The sequence below is a fragment of the Sturnus vulgaris genome, chromosome 1, assembly GCF_052056855.1.
Source record: "Sturnus vulgaris isolate bStuVul1 chromosome 1, bStuVul1.hap1, whole genome shotgun sequence".
NCBI classification, from domain to species: domain Eukaryota; kingdom Metazoa; phylum Chordata; class Aves; order Passeriformes; family Sturnidae; genus Sturnus; species Sturnus vulgaris.
The window spans coordinates 142,286,495-142,306,365 of NC_142243.1; the positions used below are offsets into that span (position 1 = coordinate 142,286,495).

At 42.8% G+C, this 19,871-nt stretch overlaps 1 protein-coding gene across 1 annotated transcript; it reads left to right on the forward strand.

The window, feature by feature from the left end:
• The first annotated feature begins 925 nt into the window (after positions 1 to 925).
• Positions 926 to 4,977, forward strand: UTP23 (UTP23 small subunit processome component). The gene is made up of 3 exons (XM_014870094.2): positions 926 to 1,153; positions 3,161 to 3,335; positions 4,213 to 4,977. The coding sequence occupies exons 1-3, from the start codon at positions 966 to 968 to the stop codon at positions 4,597 to 4,599; spliced, it is 750 nt and encodes a 249-aa protein (XP_014725580.1). The 5' UTR covers positions 926 to 965; the 3' UTR covers positions 4,600 to 4,977.
• Positions 4,978 to 19,871: the final 14,894 nt, after the last annotated feature.

Below are 19,871 nucleotides of genomic sequence, written 5' to 3' on the forward strand. Positions count from 1 at the left end.
AAAATGTCTCCTGTGGAACTTGCACAGCAAGACAGATGTCTCCAATTATCATTTTGATGGTGTTAAGGTATCCTCTTGCCTACCTAAAACAGGGGCATTAAGTTTGGTTTCTTAACGCCAGATGTCTGGTGTGTTCATGTTTGTGTTGGACAGGGAGGAGTTTTTGCACTTTTTCAATGACAGCTGCATCCCCAGATTGCAGTGCAATTAAATTGTCACGGAAAAAAAATATTGAAATATAGAATATGTGCTTTTCAATTTCAGTTTTGTGCACATTGAACTTAGATTGATGTAGCCAATACAGGCAAACAATATAAATGGGCACTGACTAAGCCTTCCTAAGTATTCCTGAGCCTTCCAGAAGTGTGAGGATGAGAGGATGTAGTGTAAAACTGTGCCAGGAGAGGTTTAGATTGGACATTTGGTGAAATTTCGTAACAGAAAGGGCGATTAGAGATTGGAATGAACTCCCCAGGGAGGTGGAATCACCGTCTCTGGAGATGCTGAAGACTGAGCGTGGCACTCAGTGCCGTGGTCTGGTTGACCAGTGCTGTCGGATCCTAAGTTGGACTCGATGACCTCAGACGGCTTTTCCAGCCGAATTGATTCTGTGACTCTGTATGCTGATGTGTAATTAAACTACAGTCTCTGCGACAGCAATTGTATACTGAACTAGCAAAAAAAAAAAGAAACTCGGCATTTCTGATCTTAGCAAACGGCAGGAGCCAGCACAGCACCGCAGAACAAGGGGCAATGAACCAGCCCTGAGGTTTACCCGTGTACAGGGCTGGACGGACAGGCGAGACCCTCCGGGGACGGAGCAGCTGCGCGGCCGGTCCCGGCTCTCCGGGGCAGACCCCGGCCCGGCTCGTCCCGGCCGCTCCCGGCTCTCCGCTGAGGCCCCGCCCGGGCCTGGCGCAGCTTCCGGGGCAGCCGCGGCCGTTCCGGGCTGCAGCGCGGGCGCCATGGGGGTGACGAGACAGAAACACGCGAAGAAGATCATGAGGTTTTACAAGCACAACTTCCAGTTCCGCGAGCCCTTCCAGGTGCTGCTGGACGGCACCTTCTGCCAGGCCGCGCTTCGCAACAAGATCCAGATCCGGGAGCAGCTGCCCGGCTACCTGGACGGCGCCGCGCAGCTCTGCACCACGCGGTACGGCGGGGAGCGCGCTCCGGCCTGCGGGCCCGGGGAGGACGGGGCGCTGCGGGCTCAGGGTGACTCGCAGGAGGTTGGGAGCATCCCTCACACCCAGCTGCCTTTCCGAAAGTGGCACGAACTCCGGGGCCAGCGGTAGCCCCGCTGTGTGAGGGAGGGCCGGGTGGGTGTCTTCCCACCCGCAGCGTTTGCTTGGCGAAGTGGTAAAAGCGAGGCAAGCTGAGATCTCCTGGGCTTGGAGGGAGTTCCTTCCTGGCTGGAGCTGCAGCCTGCCAGTGCCGGGTTGTTTTCAAAGCAGCTGTTCGCAAGGGAGGACAAGGATGGGCTACATAAAGACCTGGAAATAAAGCATGCACACTACATACTGAAGTTGCCTTAAGTTGCCTTTGTTATTACTTGATTAGGTGTAATGCATATCTTAAAATACAAAAATACGGTTACAGTATATATCTGCAATAACAGGATAGCCCACTGCCCACTATGGAGGCAAGTAGTGAAAGGACCAGGAAAATTGATGTCCTAGGTTCAAAAAACACACTGAGCTTTCTTGCACAGCGTATGGAACTGGCCTGCACTTCTAAATAGTATATTGAGTTATCTCCTTACCTGTGAAAGGTTTGGGAATTGCTTTGATCCAAACTGTTCCTGTTATATTGAAATGTCACTTCTTGCTTCTTTTTTCGGCAATATCTGTTGTTCATTTTGACCAGCTTCCATTTAGGCCAGCTGAATGGACATATTTTCTCTGTCAGAACACTGAGTTGCTGAGACAGCATCTCAGTGTTATGAAGAGAGCCTCGCAGGGGAAATGAGCTGGCTCGCTCTGACCCCCAGCTGGGCTCTCACCAGCGTGGAGTAGGGGGCAGAATCCCCTCCCTCACCTTGTCTGTGCTGCTTTTGATGAAGCCCAGGACACAGTTGGCTTTCACACTGCCAGCTCATGTTGAGCTTCTTGTCCCCCAGCACACCTCCCAGGTGACTCTTGTCAGGGCTGCTCTCAATCCATTCTCTTCCCAGTATTTGTGCTTGGGTTGCACTTGGCATTGTTGAAATTCGTAAGGATTACACAAACCCATCTGAAGCCTCTCCAGGCCCCTCTGGATGACATCCCTTCCCTCCAGAGTGTCACCAGCACCACACACCTTGGTGTCCATGGCAGTCTTGCTGAAGGTGCACTGGGTCCCACTGTCCATGCCACTGACAAAGATGTCAAACAGGTCCCAGTACCAGCCCCTGAGGAACAACACTTGACACTGGTCTCTACTTGGACATGGAGCTGTTTACTGCAGCTCTTCAAGTGCAACCCTCTAGTCAATCCATATCCACCAAGTGATCCATCTGTCAAATCCATGCCTCCAGTGTAAAGACAAAGATGTTGTGTGGAACAGTGTGGAAAGCTTTGCTCAAGTCCAATTGGGTGACATCTGTTGCCCTTCCTTATCCATCAGCACTGTAACTGTTACAGAAGGCCACTGTATTTTTCATGATTTCCCCTTAGTGAAGCCATGTTGCCTGTCACCAGTCAACTCCTGGTTTTCCTCATGCTTTTTATGCTTTCCAGGAGGATCCGCTCCATAATCACAGAGGTGAAACCGACTGGCCTGTTGTTCCCCAGATCTTTTATTTCCATTTTTAAAAATAAATTAAATTTTCAAGTTTTATAATACGTTAACTTAAAAATAAATTAAATTTTTTAAGATAATTTTATTTGGTGGTGGTATCCAAACATGAATGTAAGGACTCAGCATTGTCACTGATGTGAATTATTTTTAAATCATTTAATATATCTTAATTTTATTTCTGGTTAATCATGTTTACAGCCAAGGAAACCTTGCTGATGTCTTCAGATGGGCTATTGCTTTCAGAGTTCTGGGTACCATTTATAAATCATAGAGCCTGAACAACTGAGCATTACTCATTCCTAAGTAACTCACATCAGCCTTTTGTGGTTGTAAAAAATAGGAGGTTTTTTATTTAAAAATTATTGTCTGTTTTGATTTTCAGATGTGTTATAAAAGAACTTGAATCACTGGGGAAAGCACTGTATGGAGCAAAATTAATTGCCCAGAGATTTCAAGTTCGAAACTGTTCTCACCATAAGAATCCTGTGAGTGGTTCAACCTGTTTACTTTCCATGATTGAAGATGGCAACCCTCATCACTTCTTTATTGCTACACAGGTAAAAGCTCATGGGAAATGTAGCTCCATTTCTTTTGAAATGATGCTTTGATACCTAAGGAAAAAGAAGCTTACAGTAACCTCGATTATGAAGTTTTTAAATAGTTTGTGAGAATTAATAATGTAAAACCTTATTTGCTCTTTAATGTGTTTCCTAATTATGAAGCAGGGAATCTTTTCTCTTACTTGAACAACTAGATGTTTTTTTACTTTGTAATGATATTTAGTTTAGCTGAAAGTGTACAAAACATACTGATTACTTATTGACATGTAAAAAACAACTCATTAATTTGCATATTGCTTGTGTGTGCATCCCCTTCCCTGAACTGCTTTGCACAGTAGTCTGAAAAATAAAATTAAATGTTAACATCATATAACTTCAATTTTAAGCAATTTTACACTAAAGAATGAATAACTATACAAATAAAACAGGCGATATTTTCTTGAGTTTGTTATTGGGACTACATGTATAAATGATATACAATATATATAAAATAGTTTATAGTAGAATTCTTTATAGTTATGTAAGTTACAGGAGTTTAAAAGTTATTTATTACAGAAAAAATTACATTACTTCTTGTGGTGTGGTGGTCTGCCTACAAGTGAATTGGGACTTTTTCCCTCAAAAAATGTGTGTATGCATATATATGCAGGAAAAAGAAAATGTTGGTAAATTTTGCATCAGAAATACAGCTAATCAGGGGAAAAACTGAAATCTAGTTGCTCTGAAAGGCACTGCCATGTATATCTGCTACATTAAGTTTCTTACCTTTTTCATAATGTAATTTATCTTCATGGTTTTATATTAAAAGTGGGTGCATTTGAATTGCAAATACCATTTAATCTGAAAATATTGACTAAAGTATTTAATTTTGCAGGACCAGGAATTATCAAACAAAGTGAAAAGGAAACCTGGCATTCCTCTCCTCTTTATTATTCAGAACACTATGGTGCTAGACAAACCTTCTCCTAAATCTTTGGCATTTGTTCAAAAGTTGCAGACAAATCAGCTTGTTCCAGAGTACCAAAAACAAAGTATTGTGGAGCTTAAAGAAAAAGAAGGACTAGTAAAGCAAGAAGGTGAAAGGAGAAGAAAACGCAAAAGGCCAGGTGGCCCCAATCCTCTCAGCTGTCTGAAGAAGAAAAAGAAGAAAACACAGGAGGGGCAGGAGCCTTCTGCTGAAAAGAAGAAAAGAAGAAAAAGAAAACGAAATAGAGTTAAAGCAGAAGCCATGCAGCCAGTGCAGAAAAATGAAGGAGAATAAACTCATTTTTGTAGAAAACACAGAACTTGAACATTGTTCGAACTTTGAAAAAAAGCTAGATTAATATGCAGTCACATGAAATAGAGTTGTTAATATTAAAATTTATTTTTATGAAATGGTACTGCTTATTACTGTGTCTCGGTATTTGCAAGTTATTGTCCTAATATTTTATTCTGTTATTTAGTATTGGGTTTGTGACAAAATATTTAGGAACGCTCATATTTCATTATTCTCTCCAGCGTCATGGTTTGTATTAAAATTCACATGCTATGTAGCAGTTCTTTAGAAATACTTCTTGGCTTCCATATGGATTTTGGTGGGATATTAGACTTCTTTCTAAATCAAGGCTGCTAATGTTAATAAAACTAGTTTTTACAACTGGCCTGTTAGAGATGATGAAACTGACCTAAAATAAGACAATATCTTGTCCTCAAGAGTCCTGTCCAGCCTAAATTTCTCTGCAAGTACCATGTGAACCAATATGTCTCTTGGTGTTGATCTTTATTTATTAAGAAAATCCTGGATGGTGTGCAATTGTGTCGATATTCCTGACATTGTAATGGCATCTCTCGTTTTGCCTATTTCACCTGTAGTTTATTTTTAATAGGAAAAATGCAGCTTAAAAATGCTGAATCAAATCAATACTGGTAGCACCCAATGCCATCTCAGTGTAGCAGAGCTGTGCCAGACTCCTGGAATACAAACACCTGAGGGTGATGGGCCTTGGGCCCTGATGACTTCTGCTGTTCTGTAGGGTTAGGAATAGAACAGAGCTGGGTTGGAGGAGAGTTGTGGTTTAACCCCAGCTGACAACTCAGCCCTAGGCAGCCATTCACTCCCCCTGCATTGGGATGGAGAGAATCGGGAGGGTGAAGTGAGAGAACTCATGGGTTACGATAAAAGACAGTTTAATAAAGAAAGTAAAAGCCATGCAAAGCTTACAAAACACAAGCAAAGCAAAACACAAGCAATGCAGAAAAAGGAATTCATTCACAGTTTCTCATGGACAGGCAGGGTTCAGCCACCCCACGAAAGCAGAGCTCCATCAGGTGTAATGGTGACCTCAGAAGACAAGCATCACTACAAACGTCCTCCCACCTTCTTTCCCAGCTTTATATGATGAGCATGATGCCACATGCTATGGAATATCTTGGATCAGTTGGGATCAGCTGCCCTGGCTGTGTCCCCTCCCAGCTTCTTGTGTCCTCCCTGCCTACTTGCTGATGAGGTGAGAAGCAGAAAATGCCTTGACTGTGTAAGCACTGCCCAGCAATAACGAAAACATCCTAACACTTAAGCACAAATCCAAAAACACAGCTACTGTGAAGAAAACTAACTACCCCAGCCTAAAGCAGCACAAGGAAAGAGTTTCCAAAATGGTTTCAAGTACCTGATTTTTTATAATAAGTATTGCTTCCTATGCCTCCTTAAACGTTTGGTGGCATTAGAGTCTGAGGTGAGTGACCAAAATGACAATAGAGATGTGTGGCATAGCACGTGCTGTGGCATCAGTGTCCTCTCTTGCCAGATTTTTAACTTCGCTCAATGCATTTCTTCTTAACTAAGATGTTCGTAAAAGGAAAACTTTCTGCTTCTTGACCTACATAGGTTTAAGCTGTGAGTTCTAAACAATTCTTCAGCCTGTGTATCATGCATTTGCAAAGTTCTCGTGCATTGCGCAGGTTCTTGAATGGCTGGAGTACATAGCTATAATGTATGATGCTTTCTGTTTTCAAATTTTATAGACGGTTGTTTCACAGAGTTTGAGAAACCAGCTCGAGTTGGGAGTTGGCCAGTCTTAGCAGACTCTGTGGGGTCACATCAGCAGAGGGACCCTCTGGCCAGCACAGGGAGGTGCATTGTGTGCTCTGTGCTCGCAGCACGGGACACTGCTGCTGCAGAGCCCCAGCCCCGGCCTTCCTTGCAACACAGCTGCTAGGAGCAGACTGTGCCTGCATTGTTCTCTATGACAGACCTTTGGAACGGGCTGTTAGAAGCAGGAGAGAAGAGTGCTATAGTCAAGATGAAATCTTTAATTGAAATTTAAAACACTCACTCTCATCGTGGTGTTGTTCCCACATTGATTGCAGAAGTGAGTCCTGAGGAGAAATTTAGTAACTCCTAGAAATATATGTATTACCTTTCTCAAGCTGTCATATTGCCTATACCTTCACTTCTTTGGGCACAGTCTTATATTGATGTAGTTTTGCTTCCTATTCCTCCATAAATATTGCTTGTATTTCTTCCCCCTCCTGAAACCTACCCGCAGACATCACTGCTATAAGACAGCAGAGTTGTTTGCCATCAAAATCTCATTCTGAGTCAAAAAGTATATAAAAACCCAATAACTTTATTAAAAATATTGTTTTTAAAAATAGAGCAGAAAACACCCTAATTATTTACAGTAGTCCCTTTCGGTGTTGTTGAAACACAAAGCTTAAATACACCTCTTTTTAAAGACTGTGAACAGACACAAATATAATTTCTGTAAAAAAAAGAGAATATTTTAACAGTCTTCTAATGACTCCCACCTTAAGGAATTTAAAACAGCATTTATCTGTGTTTCCTTAGCATTTGAACACAAACTGACCCATGGTGTTGCCATTGGGAAGAACTGGAATACGAAGGGTGTGAGCTCTAAAGAGAAAAACTAAAATTTATCTGCCACATACCTGCAACTCTCCTCCTGTGTGGTAAGTAAGTCATGTGTGAGCTTTGGGAGATCTCCCGCCCACGCAACAAGCAGAGGCAATCAGACCATGTGTTTCACCGCTTTGAAACCTGAAAGAGAAGCCCACCTAGTTTCCCAGTGAAATGAGTCCTGCAGGCCAAAGCTGACTGGCTGTGTTTATAATCAGTAACCCTAGGACCAGGTGGTAACAGCGAGCCCAGCTAGCAGGGCTGGCTCTGCCTGGGCTGGGCTCTGGCTCTGTCTGTGCCCAGGCTGGGCTCTCACAGCTCACACCACTGTGGCTTTCAGCTCTCGGCTCCTGTGGGTTCTCTCGGGGTGTGCTGCCTCTGCCTGCCAGGTTTGGTGAGGTTTAGCTGGGCCAGGCTGTGAACCTTGGCAAGTCCCTCCAGGAATTCAGCAGTGTGAATCTCTAGGAGCATCCAAAGACTTGTGAGAAACATCACTGTGGGAATACCCACAGAGCCAACTTTGTTGTCATAGGTGTTCACTCCATGTACTCCCCAAAAAGCCGCTGCCTTATTTATCAATGAAAAGTCTGTAGTTGTGGCCACAACTCTGCTACAGACAGAGTTCCAATATAACTTTTCTCATAAAGTTTAGGATTATTTTGCTCTAGGGTATTAGAGGGATTGGTTTCAGTTTTGAAACTACAGAAGCCAGAGGTAAATTCAAAGGTGCTTGACCAAAAACTTCTTTGGGGCTATTGATTTCCTCTTTTCTCAGACAGTATAAAAATATGTCCCAAATCCAAGGCAGCAGATCACTAAATCTTTTTTTTTTTTTTTTTTTTTTTTTTTAAGACAGGGAAATAATCAGTATTGTACAATACAATGTATGCTACATATGCAGAGTAATAGAGGAAGAAAACAGTAATACATCAACCACAGTCTGCAGGGCATTAATGCTGAATTTAAGATGGAGTCTCATCTACCAGCAGCAGAAGATATTTACCTAGACTACCTGCCAATTCAATTGGCTGGATTTATATGTTAATGTGATCCAGTACTGTACAATAAATCACTCCCTGGGCATCTGTTAATGACACTAAATAGATGAGTTAATTAGAAGCTTCTGGAACCTGGGATGTTTATGAATCATTAAAGTAAATATGAATATGGTATGACTTGAGGAATAAATACATTCTGGTGGTGAAGGGAAAATAGGATGTCCAGATCAGTCCTGCTCATTTGTTTTCAGCTACACTGATACAGTGTGAATGACTTCTCCATCAGCTTTATAGTGTTCCTGGAGTTTCTTGAACATGTTCTGTCAGATACAAGATGAAGAACATCAGAACAATACCATTATTTATATTCACTGCATCTTTCACATAGAAGTTTCACAAACAGCTACTGTATATTTCATACCTCTGTGTGGGCGTAATATCTCACACAGGGAGCAGCCAGAGATACGGGAATGAACAAATAAGAGCCCCAGCAGGTGTTATCATTTACAATTTAAGGGAGAAAAATTGCAGTGTTCCAAGAGAGAATGACAGAAAGCAAAAGTTTTTGTACCCAGAGAGTCAGGAGTGGGAGAGAGACTGCACCTTGTGATTTAGGAATGGCCTAACTAATGCAGGAAAGGAGGTTGTGATGTATTTCTGATAATTATTATGTCTGTGCACTCCAAGCCCCAGATTTGTCTCAGAGAGCTCAGCTGTCTGTGCACAGAGGCAGGCATTTTGTAAAAGTTGCTACATCTTGTTATAGAAGAGACAGGCTGGGCTCCCTCAGGGGGACTTTGTTTTCTGATTTCTTCTCCTGCGGTTGAGAGGGAGAGCATGCAGCTGTGCTTTTTGTATGGATACAGGGAAACAATGAACCTGTTAACAAGGGTCCAATTAAAAACAATCCAGAGCCCAGAGCTGGAAGGAAGAAAAAAGACAATATATTAGTCACTGAGATTTAAAGAAACCAAGGAAGAGAGAAAAAAATATATATACGAGGAGGAAAGAATTGGTCAGCAGTGAAAGGTGAACCAGAAACGGCTCAGCAGTCAAGGAGAATAGGGAACAGAATAATAAACCATAAACAAGATTTTAAAAATATCTTTCTAATTACCTTAAGAAAACCTCATTACCCTTTGTGGCTCAGTTTCTGCCTTTTCAAAACAGTGAGCTGAACTGACTAAACTGCTCACAGATCCTGTGCTGATAGCCCAAGAAGTCCTGCAGAATGTCAGTCTCATGCCACCACTTTGTGTCTTTATGGTTTTTCAATATCACTCACTTTGCAGCACTGCAGGTTTGCAGCCAGATTATTCTGCTGTAGAGTTTGCCTGACCTTGCGTGTGGCTCACTTCCCAGCATGCAGATATTACATCCAGGAGCAACCCTACTCATGCCATTACTGATAGGGTTAATTGCTCCTGAGGGAACTCCCAACAATCTGGGATAGCCAGCCAGCAGTTCTGGCACGGTATGGGTTCTTTTCAGTCTAATCTCCTTCCAAGAACTTAGTAGGGGACCTCAAAAGTTTCTTGTTGCAGTCTTGACTTCTAGTTGTTCCAGAATGATCTTGTTGCCATGTAAATTCCTCTGGGGCCAAAGATGCTACTGATTTGACTCTTCAGGGTGGATATTCTTTCAGACTGTCTTGGAGAAACACAGGAAATTTTTCACTTTGTGAATTGGCACACACTTCGACAGGCAGGTTTTCAGAAAAAATGAAGAAAACACTTTTCTACAATTCCTGGCTCCCCCTTTCCACCCTGACCTCTCTTTCAGCTCTGAAGAATACAAGCAGGGCTGTTCTGGGATGGTCCAAAAATCTGTCTCAGCCAGCATCATGCTTCCAATAATGGCTGAATGTTGTTCTCAGGAGTAGAATGAAAGCTGACAAAACATCTCCTTGGTGCTTCCCCAAATGACTTTCCAACTTTCTTACAATTTATTAGGGAGTTCCTGACCCAAGAAAAATATTTTGTTTTTAACAGCAGACAATGAATTGCTGTTTCACTTACTTGTTCAATCTCTTCTTGAAACCATGTAAACTTTAAACCTCTAATTTTTTTATGGCAAGCTGCTGCATAACTTGAACACATCTTATGAAAAATACTTTCATGTATGTGTCAATTAAGAATCTACTACCTACCAGGTGGCCCTTATAATGGGTAAAAGTTTAAGCGGTTATTCCTTAGTCACTCTTCCCATGCCACTTGTGACTGAATAGACATCTATGATATTTCCCCTCATTCATCTCCTTTCCAAGCTGTAGTGTCTTCTGCATCACAAACAGCAGTACCTAAAGGAAAGCACATTTCAGCTTGGTCAGGCACACTTGAGAAAACCACAGTCTCTGCCTTCTGATGGATGTTCTTCAAGGAAGTGTGGACAGGAAGAGTCTTGTGAGAAAAGGTGCAGGACAAGAACTCTGCATTCAGCTGTTTGTCAGACTCCATGGCTGCCTGAGCTGAATGCCACTGCTCTTGAACTTGCCTGGGCTTCTTGCCCATGGAATGGTGTGGTTGTACGTGGGCTCCCAAGCTCTCCAGAGACTGGCATCACTAGCATTCACAACTCAACTGGCTACTGTGCTTACACTGTTCTAAGAGCCCAGTCTTCACCCAATACACAATAAATCCTAAGTATAACTCAGCTGCACATTAGGTTTAGGATTGTATCCCTGTACCCTAAAATTAAGATGTAAATGATAATTAGAATAAGGTAGAATCATAGAACAGCCCAGGTTGGAAGGGACCTTGAAAGATCCTTTGGTACAACGTTTCACAGAACAGGGAGCCTAAATGAGATTATCTAGCACCCTGTTCAATGATTTCTGAAAAACCTCCAGTAATGGTGACTCCACCCCATCCCTGGGGAAGTTGTTTCACTGAATGATTGCTCTTTGTGTAAAAAATGTCTTTTTTATGTTAATATGAAGCCTCTGCCAGTGCCACTTGTTCATGTTGCCCCTTGTATTCTCCATGTGGCTCTTTGTGAAGAGGCAGTGCCCTCTTGTAGCCACCCTTTAAACACAGTGATGAGCTCTCCCTAAGCCTTCTCCAGGGAAAAAAGACCTAATTCCTGTTGGATCCCAGAAACTTGGGGTTTTTGAGCTTTCTGTGCTTTCTGGCACTGACCCCCTGGAGAACACTGCTGTTGACCTGAAGCCTTAAGAGACAGCTTCTAAGTTTAAGTGATGAAGTAAAAATCACAGGTGTGTAGTGAAATAGAAATGTGTGCTTTCACATGGTGATGAGTTTTAAATTTGAAGTTTGTATAGTATAGCAATAGGTATGGAACAAGATAGAGGACTTTGGGTGGTCTCTTTCGGTGTTCACCTTCCTTCTTCCTTCATGGGTTTCAGGTAGCAGTTTCTGGTTGGTCAGTTAGTGTCACACCAAGGGTCATGGGAATCTAGCTATTGGGTTAAAAGTATAAATAATACAGATGTTAATTCTCTATTGGACTGTTTAGCTTTAAAAGACCTTGTAGCAGCTGCATCTTCCTCCATTTTCCTCACTTCTAGCAAGTAGCTGGAAGTGCTGTTGAACACTGTATTTTTTGATAAGATTTAATAAACAACCAAGCCCAAACACGAGAAAATCTGTTTCCATCGTGTTTGTGTTAATCCTGGCTCTGAGTGAAGGCAGAAGAGACTGAGACAAACCACTAATTAAGTGGTGCAAAACTCCCACCGCTGTTGCAAACTCCTTTAGTCGTCCCTCACAGAGCAGGTTCTGCTGCTGATAGTCTTCATGGCCCCTCTTTGGACCCTCCCCAGTCTGCTTGCATCTTTCTTGAATTGTGGGGGCCAGAACAAGACACATTACTCCAAGAGCAGCCTGACAAGCACTGAGTGGGATGGTGAAGTCCCTACCACTGCAAGTTAAGCCCCTGCAGATGCAGCCTAGGATCCAATATATCTTTGTGGCTGCAGCCACATGCTGCTGACGGATGGTCAGCTTGTCATCCACCAAGACCCCCAGGTCCCTTTCAGTGATGCTCCTCCCCAGCCACAGGTCCTGGCCTGTTCTGGGCTCTTTGGTTATGTTGTCCCATGTGCAGGACCTTCATCCAGTTCTTGCTCTCCCACTCTTCCAGCCTACCCAGGTCTCTGTGAGACGTCTCTCCCTTCTGACGTGTCCCCCTCGCCATCTAGTTTGGTGTCATCAGTAAACTTGCTGAGGGTGCTTTCAGTCCCATCATTCAGATCATTTATGAAGATGTTCAGTATCATGGGGCCCAGTGTCAATCCCTGGGGGATCCACCCCTGATTTCCATGACTTTTCAAGTATTACAGACAGTGGCCTTGCACTGAGAAGCAGCCAATTTCCCTGCCATGTTTAGCAATGGTCCTGTGTCTTACTTGTGATTCTGCTCATTGGTCATGTGTCTGAAGACCCATTTCTTGTTGTTCTTGACATCTCTGGCTAACTTCAGGTCTAGCCAAGCCTTAGCTTTCTTGACTGCCTCTTTGCATGCCCTGCCATGGTTCTCATAGTCCTCAAAGGCTACGTGGCTGCATGTCCATAGCCAGAATCTTCCCCCAAGCCCCGTGTTTGTATTTTTATCCCATTTGTAGGCCTTGCCTCTCAGTATCCATAATGACTTTTTAGAATATGAGTTCCCTGCTCATATTACCTTTTATTAATTAAACTGGATATTTAAGAAAAAAAAAAAAGAGTTCTGCATCTTCATTAGAATGCCCACAGAACTGCAGTGTTTCTTTTTTCTTTGTGTAGTAAAGAAGTCAGATTTATTGTTGCCCTAAACACAAACAACACCACTGGTGTCAAGCTTGAGTCAGAGATAAATTTGCACGAAGATTGGTGCTATCACAACCCAGGCAGGTCTGTCAGGCTTCTGCGAAGAAGATAGTAAAATTAAAATGGGAATACAGCATTCGTACAAATCACTGCATTATGCCAGAAAGTGGAATTTTCTTCCATCTATCTGGCCTTTTGTGATTTCTAGGGGAGTTGTTTTCAAGTCTGTATTTACTTCTTAATGATAGTGAGAACCAGAACATTGTTATTATGTATGCTTGACAATATAAAAATGGTGGACAATTAGCTTCAGTTACGTAGAGTATCTGAGGGCTGTTTAATTTATTAGATTTCTACTTGGTCTCCGTGTGTAATGAACTAGGAAAAGGTAAGAAATAAGGCTGTATAATTAATCTGAAAAAATTTTTGGTTCCTCCCCCCACTCCTTCTTTTTCAACTAATGATATTTTTTATTATTATTTTTAGGGTTGTTGTTACTGTTGTTATTTATAACTTGTTTAATTATGTGCTTTAGAATAATTTTTAGTGGGCACTTGCCAGTTTACTAATATTCACTGCCCACTACCTGATGGTGTCACAAACACACCATCTGTGCACTTGTGCCTTCCAGAACTCTCTGAAGTAGCTAGCTGACTCAAGCTGCAGGTGGTAGGATTGCTCAAAATACATAATTACCAAACTCCTAAGTAACAAAACTTTTTTCCATGTATACTTTAATAAAATCACATTTGATTAAGGTTTTGTCAACTACCCTCCAGAAGGCTAATGCCCTGCTTTCACATTTTTTTCTGAAGGATTTCTCAGCATGGTTTTTTTTCCAGGCCAAAACTGTATATCCTAGGCCCTGGACAAGTTTCTCTTGGCATTGTGCTCACCTGCCTAGTGATAAGCACCACTTTTTTGGTATATTTGGGTGTGTCCCATCTTGGCTCATCCTTCTACCAGACTGTGGATGGGAAACTGGATCTCAAAGCTGGGAGCCCTCATGCAGGACAGTGCTTAAGGCTCGGCTGTTTTATGGCTGCTCTGCCTTTCCCTTTGGTTACTAATGAATTAATCCCTGTTAGAACATGTTCAAAACAGAAATCTCAGGAGGATACAATAATAATAGTAACAGCAATATTCTATCAGAAGGGAAAATAAAGCAATATTCTTGATAGTGCGTATCTCTACAGGTTTTTACTTGAATTCTCTGAAGCAGCCAGTGTTATTTTTGTGACTGAAGATTAATTTCCGTGCCATTATCAAAAGTAACCCTTGAGGAATTAATTGCATATGTATCTCATATAGAAATCCTATTTATATGATCAAGCAATCTGGAATAGATAAGCCCCTTCTTGGGAAACCTCTGCTGCTTGACAATATTTGCCTTTGCCTCAGACAGGTTATGCCCCCCGGGACCCCAGGAGCTCACTAAAGCACCATTTGTAATGCAGCATGACAAATCCCGGAGCCAGGGCGATAATCTCTGCAAACTCTGTACAAACAGTCCCTGTGCCTAGCAAAAGTGATTAATGGGCTCTGCGGAATCAGCATACGGCCCTCTGCATTAATTACTTGTGAAGGACGCTAACTGGGAAGCCAGAGGTCTGCGCAGGGTGCGGGGAGGCCGCGGGCAGGCCCTGCTCCGCTGTGCCGGGCAGGGCAGCGGGGCAGCCCCAGCTCCCCGGGCCCCAGGAGGGGATCAGGGGCCGGGATGGGGTCCCGGGGCCCCGCTCCGTTGTGCCGGGCAGGGCAAGCGGGGCAGCCCCAGCTCCCCGGGCCCCAGGAGGGGATCAGGGGCAGGGTTAGGGTTAACTATGCCGGCAGCCGGGACGGCTGGGCCCGGGTGAGCCCGGGACGGGCACGGAGCCGCAGCCCGGCTCCACACACACTTCTTGTGCCCTTGTACGTGAGACAGAACCTCCGGCGAGCCCGGCTTTGGAGTGGGGTCAGGGAGAGCAGCCGGGGATACCGGGGCTGGAGGGGACGTGCTCCTTCAGGAGTGACCGCGGTTTGCGATCTTCCCTCTCTGTCTCTGCTGTAACTGCCGTGATTTAAAATGCACAGGCTCTTTGTAAATTATTGCAGCTCTGCTGCAACGACTGAAACTGTGCCAGTTTATCTCCAGGGAAGATCTAAACCTAAACGTTTTACAGAGAAAGAAAAGATGAGGAGAGAAGCGCGTATTTATCTTTCCAGTATGTTCTCTGGGCCTCATCCAAGGGGAAAACTTCTACTTTTTGTCTCAAATCCTTCAAATCCCAGCTAGGGGATTCTGGCTAGAGACCCCCACAGAAGAGTCTTGATGAATTTACCATGCATTTTTTCTGATTCATTAAAAATATGTCAAATCCAGTAAAGCACACTAACCTGGCTGTATATTTTCCCCTTCTCCCACAGAAATCTATGACAATAATACCGTGGCCTGCCCAGCCTTCTGGACTTACTCAGTGGTGACACAGCCCCAGCTGCTCTGCCAGATGTGATGAGTTTGTGCCCAGCTGGCTGAAACCCCAGTCCTTAGACCATAGCAGTGAGTTCAGCTGGAAGAAATAATTTGGTTATTCTGACTGTTCAGTGTGATCCAGTGACCATAGAAGACTTCACTGCACTTGGACAGGAACAATATTGATAGTACTACATTGAGGGGAGCCCACCCTGACTAGGATTGATCCTCCGTCCTGTAATAGCCTGTGCTGATGAGCATCAGGAGACAAACCTTTCCTGACCCTATGTTATGTATAAGAAAACAAAAGCAGAAGTATCTTTTCTACTTTACATGTGAGGGATAAGAATTACAGCATTTTGGTTTCTTTATCTTGTGTTGATCATAATATCCTAATCCATTCTTAGAGTGTGTTCATCTGACAGTCACCCTCCTAACTGAAGCAATACACCAAAATAGATAAACATAAGAAAAGATATCTACTGGGACACTTTGCACAGTAGAGTGCTTAAGTAACAGAGAGGTTTAAAACATAGGTAAATTAGTGGGACAATTTTATTTCTGAAAACATCCACCACCCATCAGGTGTAATTTGGCATTACACCCGATTTATGAAGAAATTCATCTGAGTGAGAGTTAGAAACTTAAAAGCTTACAAATCAGATGTAAAGGTAGTACTAAAAATGCTACAAGCTGTCTGCCAGGAAGTATCTTTAAAAATATGGCTCTCAAAATCTTACCAGTGAAACCTGAACTAAATCTCCACAGGCAAAAATTCACTGTTTTCCTTGCACTACTCTGTATTGATAAGAAAGTGCATGTAATAGTTGGAAAATAGCATGGCATCTAGTTTTACAGAATATAGCCTCTTGAAATTGCCTGGATAAAGACAGGGCAGTAAGAAAGTCAAAGACACACCAAGGAGGCTTAGGTCTCTCTTCTGAGAAATAAGACAGCTTAGGTTTTAAAGGACTTTAAATAAAACAAGCAATAAATCAAAGTCATTATTTCAAATGGTTCTAAAGTTTTGGCACTTGTTTGGCTAATCAGTGGGCACAGAGGGCAGCGACAGCAGGTAGGCTGCTCTGTGTAGGGGCACTTATTCCAGGTCTGGAGGGAATCTATTCTGGACATTCATATGAGTGGCTTTCTATGTGCCATAAGCAATTAGATGGACATTTTGTACTGGAATAGCAAATTCAGAGTCATGGATATAATCAAAGGAAAAATGTCTAATCACAGGTAACTTTTGCACTTCCAAAGCCACTTAGCTGGAGTCATTGCTACAGTATACATTTAGCTCTGGGCTGGAATAGCCTTTCCACAAGGCAGATGTGTCATCAAAGGAGTACTTGGCAATTCGCTGATGGGAAGAAGTGCTTGGGGAGAGGAAAGACCAGATAGCCTGGGGGCAATGGGTCCTCTTAGTAACATTTATTTTGCAACTCATGGAATGAATCTTTTTTAATCTTTGGGAAGTTTACAGCTTTTGTGGTATTGGAGAGAGCAGTTAACCCAAAAACACCATCAGCAGCTCAGCATGAAGAGACCCTGTTGAAGAGGGATCTCTAAGAACTCTCTAAATTGGATTTCCTCAAAATGAAACAGGATGGGATTGCAATGTCTCTTTGGTATGGCCCTGTAACCAAAATGATTCCACACTGACTAAATAGTTTCATGAGCTGGTTAGACTACAGCCTGCAGCCAGAGTTGGAAAGCAAGCTGCCTTTTCCTTGAATTCTGCTGCTTTTTCTCATGAGAGCTGGAAACAGGACTAACACAAAGTAATGCCTTTCACTGCCAACCTTGGACTCCAGTTTGATTATTCAGTGCATTAATTTACCAATTCCGTGATTCAAACCCATTGGTTTATTGATTTAGTCTTAATAGGAACACTGATGCAATCATGAGATTGTTCCGTTTTTAATTAACTTTGCAAAATTGTAGCAGATTTACCCTTGCTGCATTAAAAATGAACTCTCTTGCTTATTCTTTCCAGTAAAACCCATTTCAATAAAATCCACCATGCTGCTTTGTTCTGTCAGGCAACTCCAGACAACTAGCAATAGGACAAGAGGACACAAGGCTGCATCAGAGGAGGTTTGGGTTGGACATTAGGAAGAAGTTCATCTCAGAAGGGGTGATTGGGCCTTGAAATAGGCTGCCTAGGGAGGTGGTGGAGTCACCATCCCTGGAGGTGTTTAAGAAAAGACTGGATGTGGTACTCAGTGCCATGATCTAGTTGAGAAGATGATGTTTGGTCATCATTGAATTTGATGAGGTCTCAAAGGTCTTTCCCAACCTAGTTGAATCTGTTATTCTGTGATTCTCTGGACCAGAAATACACACATAGAATAAAGTAATTCCAGGCCGCTGGACTCTTCCTTCAGATACGGATGAATCCATCTTATGCATAGAAAATGGGAAAGGCACAGAAGACAGCATAGAAAACAAAGCTGAATAGAGGAAAATGACCTTTTTTTCTCCTCACACCACTTATTTTTCCAGTAACATACTATTCAATGTCATACTTATTTCTAACTTAATGACTGACACGTAGAAAAGGTTCGGAAATATGACATAGGCATGGACAATCATTTAGGCATAGTATCTCACTGGTAGATGAATTTCCAGGTGTCAGACTATTCAGTAGGGTGACTTTAAATAATGGCTATAGGTCTTATTTGTACAGTACCTTACAGTCCTCTCTGCCCTCTGTCACATTTGAAAAAGAAATAGTCCACTTAGTGTATTGAGATTTCAACTGCAATTCTCTGCAGAGAGTAATCATACATTCTTAGGGCATTTTCCATTCCAGCTATCTGATGCTATTATTGAACTTTGCAATTTGTTGCCCAAGTTTTTTGCAGAGTGATCGTACCTTTTTTTCTTTCTCAGCACTCTTTCCATTCACCGTTGCTCATGGAAATCTCCCAAGACTGATGCCCAGGTACAAAGTAGGGCTGCACAGTCCAGACCTGTGGATTTCATATCTTAGACAGGAAGCTCCTACACTTACTGTGTGCACTCTCAGAAAAACTCCGGTTTTCTCTTTCAGTTTCCCAGGCCCTACAGGTATCATATTTACATCTGGTACTTTTTTTTTTATTTGAAACCAGAGCCAAAATAACTAACCACAGGCTGAATATTTGTACTAGTAGATGAAAAGCCCTATGAGTTGGTTCTCCAGTGTGATTTTCTGAATGAAAAAATGCATAAAAAGAAGGGGGATAAAGGGTGTATATCAGCCCAGAAAAAGTAGGGTGTCTCTAAATGAAAAGACGAGTAGAAAAGAACCAGAAATTAAGAGAATGTTGAGGCATCTCAATTTCAGTCTCCAAAGCTACAAGCAAGAAAATGAACCACATCTCAGTGACCTGTAAAAGAAACTGGGGTATTGACTACTATGAGCTTGAAGCTGATCTAATGAAATCATTCCAAGAGATGCCAGCAAACAGTTGGAAGAGGGAAACTGACGGTGAAAAGACCCTGGGATAAATTGCTCATCAAAGTAACAGCAGCTGCAGAAATATGTCAAATTTGTTCAAGTTTCAACAAGAATAGACGACTGCTGACCACTGTGGTGCAAAGGAAAATGTGGCTGCCAAAAACAGTCAAAGGTTTTTAGCTGTGAAAGATCCATAGTATCAACAAAGCAGATCCCCTCTTCTCAGTAGCTCTCACTGGGACTTTTGCCACTTCTGGGAGCTTGTGGAATGGAAGAAAACCAGTGGCTGGAGGTTTTGCTGATCTGCACAGATCTTCACACAGAAGGTACCCTCAACTGATGACAAGGCTGCTCCAAGCAAAACCCTGCTGGTCCTGTTGTCACAGCTGAGATGCACTGGGGAGCTTCTTGGACCTGTCCCAGGACTCTGCTGGTTCAGCAGATGATGGGGAAGTGTCATGGTTTAACCCCAGCTAGCAGCTCAGCCCCACACAGCCACTCAATCAACCCCTCCCCAGTGGGATGGTGGAAAGGATAGGAAGTGTTAAAGTGATAAATCTTGTGTGGATTGAGACAAAGATGGTTTAATAGGTAAAGCAAAAGCCATGCATGCAAGCAAAGCAAAACAAGGAATTGATTCATCACTTCCCATGGGCAGGTGGATGTTCAGATATTCCCAGGAAAGCAGGGTTCCATCACACATAACAGTGACTTGATAAATGCCACCACTCTGAATGTTCCCTCCTTCCTTTCTTTTCCCCCAGATTTATACACTGATGGTGACATATGTTATGGAATATCACTTTGGTCAGTCGAGGTCCACTGTCCCAGCTTTGTCTCCTCCCAAATTCTTGTGCAACCCCAGCCTCCTTGCTGAGTTTTGTTTTTCTGTCTTTGATGTGTTACTGCTATGTTGTCAATAATTAAGCTAATTTTTGATGCAAAATACACCCTTGCAAATGGAAATATTT

Excerpts from the sequence above, each read along its gene's own strand:
- UTP23 (XM_014870094.2), top strand. The coding sequence starts at position 966 with ATGGGGGTGACGAGACAGAAACACGCGAAGAAGATCATGAGGTTTTAC. Across the intron at positions 1,154-3,160 it reads GCGCAGCTCTGCACCACGCG|ATGTGTTATAAAAGAACTTG; the intron begins GTACGGCGGGGA and ends TTTGATTTTCAG. Across the intron at positions 3,336-4,212 it reads ACTTCTTTATTGCTACACAG|GACCAGGAATTATCAAACAA; the intron begins GTAAAAGCTCAT and ends TTAATTTTGCAG.